The sequence below is a fragment of the Parus major genome, chromosome 9 (genome assembly GCF_001522545.3).
Source record: "Parus major isolate Abel chromosome 9, Parus_major1.1, whole genome shotgun sequence".
NCBI classification, from domain to species: domain Eukaryota; kingdom Metazoa; phylum Chordata; class Aves; order Passeriformes; family Paridae; genus Parus; species Parus major.
The window spans coordinates 17,099,330-17,108,200 of NC_031778.1; the positions used below are offsets into that span (position 1 = coordinate 17,099,330).

The window sequence follows — 8,871 nt, forward strand, 5'->3', positions numbered from 1 at the left end:
ATTCTTGTTCATACAGCCCATCCCACATACTATCAGCTCTTTCAGAGTCATGAGATGCTCCCTTCCTCTGTCCCTTGAATTACAGTTCATGATTGTACAACCCCATACAGGGTAACTGTGTGACAAGGCTTAGCCTTTAATGTCCTGTTGCAAAATAATAGGTAGGTGAAATTTATTTTTAAATGCTGCTTTGGTTGTGAGGAGGTGCAAAGTGCAACCCAGTCCTGTTCAGACATTGATAAGCAGACTGCCATTTCATTCAGATTCTTGAAGGTGACTGACCGAGAGTACCTCTGTACAAAGAAACAGGAGTGCTTATCTACAAGTATCTACAGCTCATCCAGGGACTCACAGTCAGTGACTTTAACAGCCATGAACAGTACGTGTATAGGCCCTTTCCCTCAGAATGCCAAAGCACTTGGGAAGTACTGGTAGTTTTTTAACCTCTGTTTTTCAGAAATAAAACTGAAGCACAGATAAACCGAGGAATTCACCAAGGTGTTTCACAGTCTTACTCTGAAATGTGTCTGAGAATAGAAACAGGGACACTGAGTCCTATTCCAAGGCTGAAAATGAGGCTGTGAAATTCTGCTCTTCTTGAAGCTACCCTCTTCTGGACTTTCTTCTGTGTCCTTTCTTCACATTCATGGCATGAATGCAGTTATCAGCACTTACTTATGGGGAAAATTTATTGAGCAACATCTTGAAAACCTGAGAGAGGCTTAGAGCACCTTCTCAAAACAGGTTTTGTAACTCATTTTTCATTTGTTACCCAGGACATACCTGAATGCTTGCAAAGTAGAATGTAACAACAGGGAAATACCATGTTCCTAGACTGTGTAAATACAAAGGCAAGCAAAGGCAATAAAATGTGGTAAACAGAAATAGAAGACCAGAAAGAAAGGCTTTTGTCCCCAGGCAGCAGAGTAACAATACCATGGCAGCACTGGGGTGGTTGGTCTGTGAAAGGAAAAGAAGTTACATTTGTTCCAGAATAGATTTTGTTTTGTTCTTCCTTGCTGACTATCCATTTTCCTAACAGGGATCAGTAGGGAAAATTCAGTCCAATTCAGGGTGCTAATAGAAAAATCTTCACAGATATGGAGACTCAGACATTAAATACTCCATTATTGTAAATGTCAGTCTTTCCATTTTACATGGACAAACACATAGGCAAAGATGGATTTTCTGCACACAGGCACAGCTGATACCATGTCTGAGAGAAAGAGCAGGTTTCTGTTGGGGAAATGACTGCAACAGTTTCATGTCCACATTCTTATGGCTTCTGGTGAATCTCAGCAATCTTTTAGCTTAGTGAAGATCAAGAAAGGCAACTGAGTTGACTTTCCTTCAGTCAACACTTTTTTATGGATCTGGAAACTGAAGAAAATTTTTAGATTATTCTCAGTTTTGCTCAATGCTTCTGGTTTTACAAGTGGACTTCTATATTTTGCGGGACAGGCTCATTCAAGACTGAGGTACTAGTTCTGGAATTACTATAATGCTGAAAAGTCTGTGCCAGCTGTATTTGGTACATGTTTTAGCTGTGAGAACTTGATTAAATATTATTGACAGATCAAACCTGAAAAGGCAGAAAACTCTGTTGACCTTTTTATGATAAGAGCCTTGAAAATATTTAAGTAGCATGTATGACACCTTATTTTAAGGAGAATTCTCTTTTCTCCCAATGGAAGCTGCTTGAATACTGCTAGGGCTCCATTTGACCCTATGTCTGTTGGGAGGAAAGAAGTGGCACTTGATAGGGAAATATTTTTGCTCTGATTCACTTCTGAAGGCATAATTTTTTTATGATTTGACTACATGTTTGTTCTCTGCATTTCTGTGCAAAACTCTTTAGCATGGAGTGAATTAGAATAGGTGCACAGTGTCAAACCACAGAGTCTGTCAGGCACAATGAGATGAGCTACAGAACTGTAAAGGATATACAAGCTATTAGAAATTACTGCAGTTAGCATTTATCTATTTTAATTTGCTTGTAATTCTCCCAAACTCTTACTCTTTGAAATGAAACTTTCCCAAAGGCTATTCCTTCAGCCTCACTGAAATTTTCCAAGAGCGTGTAAAAGATGATTTGGCCATCTCAATGACTGTGGTTAGGAAAAATGTCTTGCTTTAGTTACCTTTCTGGCAAAAGTTGGAACATGGCAGCAAAAAGTGCTATAAAATATTCACCTGGAGAGCTCTTTGTGTGCAACATAAATGTGAAATACAGGAGCAGAGATGTCAAAATTTCTGTGAGCTTGTTAAACAAATAACATGTTTAAGAGCACATTGCATATACAAAATCCATGACTCACCATACAAGCATCTTAGAAGGCCAGCTTGGAACACAAGATTCATAAGGGGGGAACACAGCTGGAGCCTTTTCAGTTCTTTAAATAACAAAATTTAAGCTGGTTCCATCTCAGTTAAATGTATACAACTGCTCATTGGATCTGGTCCAGAATTCCTCACAGTCACTAGTGCATAACACTCACTAACTAATAACATCTGGACAGAGGATAAAGGAAGAATTTCTTGCAAGAGTTTGAGGATGTGTGCAGGGGAAGTGAGGCTGTGGAGAGATCAGCTGACTCAGAAGAGATGGTGCATGTCACTTTCATGAATGGTTTGAGAAACCACTAGTTTCTATGGTTCAGTATATTTCTATAATTGAAGTTTCAGTTTTGTAGCTGTGGGACTGCTATTACACTTGGCCCAGACTGAGGAAACCAAGTAGCGATTCCTTGTACAAGAGTATCCCTCGTTCTGTGCTTCTTATACCAGGAAATTTTCAGGAGACTTGACAGAAATTTTTCTAGAGCAAAGAAGTCTAAATTATATTGCCTAAGAATGACAAAGTCTTTCTGTCCTAAGCCATTAAGTGACAAACCATAGCTGCTCTGGTGTTTCTTTAGTTGCCTAAGCATTGTTTTGTCATCACCATCATTCAAAACAGCAATTAAGCCACTAATTATCTTCAAACTCATGTTCCTGTTGGACAGCATGAGCAGAAATCCCCAATAAAGTTTAGCAGACTAGTTGTTTCCATGCTTGTTCTTGCCAAAAGAAATTGATTCTGCTGTAGGTGATTAGTGAGAATGCACAAACCCATACGGAAAACAGATGGAAAAACATGTGATGTGGGAATTCCCCCCAAACCTGAATGTGAAGTGTGACATTTACTTGAGGGGGGGTTGGAAAATCTTACAGGTGGTGAGTATGTATTGTAACCTTTGACTATGGCCTGTGTCTCTTGCTAGCTAATGACTTACATTTATTCTAGCAGCAGCTAACTTAGTCACTCACCCAGGTGAACTAACCCAGCAGTCTCTGAGCACCTGGGAGCTGCCCACAGTTCTGTCTGTCCCTCAGTGGGGGATGCAGCCCCCTCTGTAAGAGATCAGCACCTGAGAGATGACACCAGGGTCCTGCCACGAAGGAGCAGGGAGGGAAATGGTGAAACCACAGCTTTTTCTAACAAGCAGCCCAGCAAGTTTTCCTCACTTAGTTTATTTCAGTTTTATAGGGGTGGAGAGACTGCAAAGTAAAACGGAGCACACGAGTCTCTGTCATTTTCTAGCAGCTTTAGGGATGGCACAGCCCATTTACCCTTTGCTGTAGGCTAAATAATGCAACAGTGATTCCATTATTTTCATGCAACTTGTTCATAAAAAAACAGTAAGCAGTACTAAAGCCCCATTGGAAAAGTGTAATGGTGCTCCAGGTGAATTCAAGTGACAGACCCAAATGTTGCTTTACCATGCCCTTTGACAATATTTTCTTTAAAAGCAGCATCAAGCAATTTAAAATATTAATGAATTCAAAATGAAATCATCATTATGTATCATCCAGGGGAGTACTGTGAAACAACAGGATGAAAACAACCTAGAAACCATGCAGACATTAGATCATTTCTAGTTTTCCTTTGTTCCTGTGCCTTTATTCTTTCAATAGGCAGCTCAACACTATAATTTTCAGCTTCTTCAGCAAGACAAGACTGTACTGACCTTGAAACAGCCAACTGAATTTTGTAAGGGAGTTTCCCTTATATTTCCAGTTCCACAGTAATTAGTGCAATAATAATTGGCAGGTATTTTGGCTGTTTCTTTCTGTCCTGCTCCACAAACTACTTAAACGCCGGGACATGTAGCAGTCTCTGACTATGGGCTAGTCAATAACAGAAAAATTATCCAAATCATAACCAAAGCAGCTTGTTTCCTATTTTCAGTTCATTTCTGGGTCAAATTGGAAAGGGAAGTTGGCTGTGTCAATATGAATCAATTCAGCTGAATTTGGAGGCTTTCTTATCTTGTACCTGTCTCCTTTTCTGAAATATATCACACTGATGAAGCCAAGACTCAAATTGTGAACTGACCTGAGTAATTTGCTACTGGATCAAGGAGCGCCTGCAGTTTGGCTTCTTGTGAATGTCATCTTTCATTTAAACTGCCCTGTGCTCTCTTTCCTGAATCACTTGGAGCTTTCTCAGCTTGTAAATTGTGATCCGTACATCAAAGTTGTAATTGATTTCCACTTTTTCTGCTGATTGCTTTCAGCAAGGGTTTTCATATTAGTATCAACCATCCCTTCAAGCTACAAAATTTTCTGATTAATGAATAAGCCAAACAGCTTATGTTATGTAACCCTCATGTTTTCTGAAGTTATTTTCATTGTTTCCCTTTATTTCCATGACATATTCATAAAAATTTGATTAGATTGTAGAGCAATCTAGTGGACTGAACCCAGATTTAGAGAGGGCAACTAAACACTGGCAGCATATCTAGGGTATTCAGGTGTGGGTCAGATTATGAAACAATGTCCTGGTGGCCTAGTCTTATATCTGTTTTCTTCATGCTGATTTTTAAGGTATAAATAACATATAGCTGGGAGAAGCTCCAGAAGGTAATAGTTTTTAGTGTAGTAGGTCTGACCACATCCTATTTTGTAATGATCATGGTAGGTGAGACTTCTTGGCTAAATAGAATTTCCAGAGTTTATCAATACAAAAAAAGGGTGAATTTGCTGATGCTTATAGACACTTTACTCAGAGAATGGAGTCATGAGAAAACACATAAAAGGACCCATTTGAAAACTTACCAAATATTCTGGGTTTGCCAACAGTAGCAGTCACCTTCCCTGCAGATTAGAAAGGTATGAAGAAGTTTGACAATCAGGATCAATAGCTTCCATGTGCTGCATCTTGCATCTTTTTGTTCCCTCTGTTCCAAAATGTCAGTACACCACTTTTTGGGTGAAATAAAAACACCTTTGAGAGAACAAATACTACTTCAGGGAAAGCCTGCCTGGGGATGGGAAAAAAAGTATTTCTTGGAAGTAGTGCTCAAAATCCAAACAAGTCCCCTGCTGTATATTCTGATAGAGTGATGGAAGAGCCAAAAAGGGACATTTGCATTTCATCTCAGTCCTGGGAACCACAAAAATTCTCTACTAGTCAATTATAGCTGCTAGTGACTGCCAGATTTCACTGTTCATTGAGGAAAATTTCTAGTATGGAGTCATTGTGAGGAGGTAACAGGCATGAAATGGGCATTGCCAAGTCCTTATGTCATTCAGCATTGAATAAATCCAAGAAGATTAGGGAAGAGTTGGAGAGAGGCAGCTTTAATTAATTCTCTTCCCAGCTGTGTGATAAGGCTGTTGAAAAGAAACAGGGTAAAAGAAATGTCAGCTAGCATTATTATTGTCTGTGAAACTGATATGTTATCTTTTTAACTGAATATAATTTCAAGTGCTTCTATGTGCTTCCTTTTGCCTTTTTTAAAAACTGCTTTAATAGAATATATAATGACAAGGGCACTTAAAACTTTGTTAAGGTGTTTCTTCTAAAAAAGTATTCAGGCTTCTCCTACATCAAACCTTTGATATCATGTCCTCCTCATTCAAAGATGTCTGCATCTTCTTTACTATGTCCCTCAGCTTCTCCCAAAGAAGAAAATGACTATCAAGACCCTCAACACTTCAAAACATTAAACTTGGTGATACCCTCTTTAACAAAATGTTGCCGGATGCATTTGAAAACACCAGCTTTTATTCTTAGAAAAAGTGTTTGTTCAATTAGAAAGTTTTGCCAGAAAAAAAAGGACTTAACCTCAATTTTGTTCCTTGTTGCCTGACCCAGATTCTTTCAGCATTTCATTTGGCTTTCATACATGTTTTTCACCCATGACATGAATGGCTGCCTATATCAATTCAGCAACAAAGAAAAGGGAGAGTAGTGTTGGCCTTGTATTTGCATGTGCTGTGAACTCATCACCAATCTAAAACAAAGATAAAGCTGTAACAGATATTATTTTCTACTCAAGCCAAATATATGATTCCCCTTCTTACAGTTCATTTTAACCCTTTGCTTTGGACAGCAGGTTCAGCACAGGTGGTTTTGTTGTTAAGGATAACTTTCCAGTAGCCTCAGACACCTCAGTGTCAGCTGGAGCTCTCGGAGCCTACAAGGGCCACCAAACCTGACAGAACAGGGCATATTCTGAAATAATATCCTCAGATTCTGTCCTTACACACCTGTCATTGTGCCTTACTGAACTTCTGTGATTACTCTTCTGAGAGTTGTTCATGTAATGAAACCTTACAGGGAAAAATCCTTTAATCCAACATCAGTCAGCAAACCATTACCAAAAACAAAATTTCCTGGGAACCCACACAAACAAACTATGCAAGTGACAATTACCTAAGTTGGTATAGCTGGCTAACACTTACCTGTGCTGTCCAAAAGATGGTTTGCCCTGGGGAAGCCAAACCAAAGTAATCCTTACTGTGGAGCTGAAGATACCAATTTGAGACACAATGCAGCACTGAACAAGGGAACCCATCCATCACTGCTCCAGCACAGCTCAGTTCTCTAAGCCAGGTCTCATTTACCACTTTGCTCATTGGTTTTAATAAGAAATAAAATTTTAACTTTTGGCATATTTTCTAATATTAATTTCTTTTTTACTCTTTAAGCTACCAACAGGAGGTCTACAGAAATTTCCTGCCCTCCAAAGACTGTTTCTGAAGTAGAGTTATCAAAAAAGAAAAGCATTAAGAAGACAAAAGGTGGAATTAAGGTAGGATTACCTGTCATTTGGGGACATCCCATATTGTGAGAGAACTCAGAACTACATAAATATAGATTTACATACCTATACTTGGAATTAAAATAAACCTGGAGTATTTCTAAGTTAACTGTCTGATAAGGAGGAGCTACTTTGGCCCAACTTGTCTGTTACCCACACCCCTGACTTGCCTATACATTTCATCTTTATTCCTCTAAAGCTGAAAGCAAAAATTAAATGCAGACCATTTTCTGAAATGGCCAGAACAGCCCACTTCAGTAGTAAGCACAGAATAAAACAGAGTTATCAGGAGAAACATACAGGTGGTCTCCCCTTTGCCTAAACTCACAGAAAGTGACTTTAGAATCAGTTTTACTCTCATCAGTAATGCATGTTGCATTCCTCCCACGTGGTTAGGTGAATGCAGCAACTCGGTATATGTTTATAAAACATCCATTCATTAATTTTTAAATCCACTTCCCAAGACTACAATGCAAATTATGACTCCCCCCTTTTCCTCCCATTGTTCTGATAATAGCTCAGATGAGGGCAGTTCATTACTGGATTCCATCAATATCATCAACCAGCTAAATAATTTAGAATATAGAGTGTAAGAATCAACCCTTAAAAATTAAAGTGCTCAGGAACTTGGATTCTGCTGGGATTTAGATATTGGCTCAGATTAACAGCAAACTCAGCAGATGGGTTGTTTAACTGAATTTGAAGAGATCGGCTTTTGAGTAAGTGCAAGTAGTGCTTGGTGCTCTTAAAGCTGCAGGCAAAGGGAGGGAAAAGCCTGCTTAAAACTTGCCTGGAGAGCACTTGAAATGATCCAATTCTGCAAGACTGGACAAGGGAGTGTGTGAGTATATATCAAAACAAACACTGGAGCTGTGCAAAAGCTCTGTTTCAGCCTGGGCACGGGCTCTGCACAGGTACCTGTGCTCAGCACTGCCTCACCCAACACTGCTGCTGGGACACAGACACTTCTCAGAGGCACACGGAGGAGTCACAGATTTCTCCACAGGACATTCTACAAAGAACTCTGAAAATATTCTACATTTTCTACAAAGACTCTGAAGTCTTTGGGTTGGCTTCAGACAGGAAAAGAAAAAATAGTATTCAAGAGTCTAAGGAACAGATTATTATGCCCGTAATTATCTACACAAGGAGATAATTCACCTTCTGTGGTGCAAGAATATGACTTTGCCTGGAGTAAGGAATGTCTCCATGCCAACACTGAGCAAGGACAGAGAATATAAATAGGAGATATTTCTGCACATCTAGATTTCAATTATTTGAACTTGTCTAGTGACTTTCTAGGTTAGGTAGGATCTGGTTTCTATTCTTTCAAAGAGTTAAAGTTCTCTTAATAAAAGCATCAGCAATTTAAGTATTTTCAGTTTTAACTTGTCCTTCTCATTCAGATTGAAGTGATGCATGAAGCCAGTCAAGGAGGATCTAGCAGAGTCCTGGTGACCAGTGAAAGTGATGAGAACTTGTCATCAAGGAGGAGGTAAGGCTGCACATATGAGCCACTATATTTTTTTACTTAGAATGCAAATTACTGCATTTATAGTACATTCTCTACAACCTCTTTGAAGTTCACCAAGTTTAATAAATAATTAGCAATAATGAAGTCACTGAAATGCTTACAGCCCTGCATTTATACCAAGTCTATCATATGGAAAAGCAAGTAAGTTATCTTTTGTTTGGGTTGGGGCTTTTTTACAGTTTTTTTTCTCTTAGAAGCATTAAGTACAAGATGTGAGAGAAGAAGTCATTAGAATAAGCCTTGTAT

The 8,871-nt window shown here is 38.9% G+C and overlaps 1 protein-coding gene across 8 annotated transcripts in view; it reads left to right on the forward strand.

Annotated features, from left to right (window-relative positions):
• MCF2L2 (MCF.2 cell line derived transforming sequence-like 2) overlaps positions 1–8,871 on the forward strand; it is a 157,080-nt gene that overhangs the window by 69,202 nt on the left and 79,007 nt on the right. For all 8 annotated transcript variants that reach the window (XM_015637655.3, XM_015637653.2, XM_015637656.3 and 5 more), the window contains exons 14-15: positions 6,979–7,082; positions 8,498–8,586. In XM_015637655.3, coding sequence (XP_015493141.1) covers positions 6,979–7,082; positions 8,498–8,586 — 193 coding nt within the window. The remainder of the gene's footprint in view (positions 1–6,978; positions 7,083–8,497; positions 8,587–8,871) is intronic.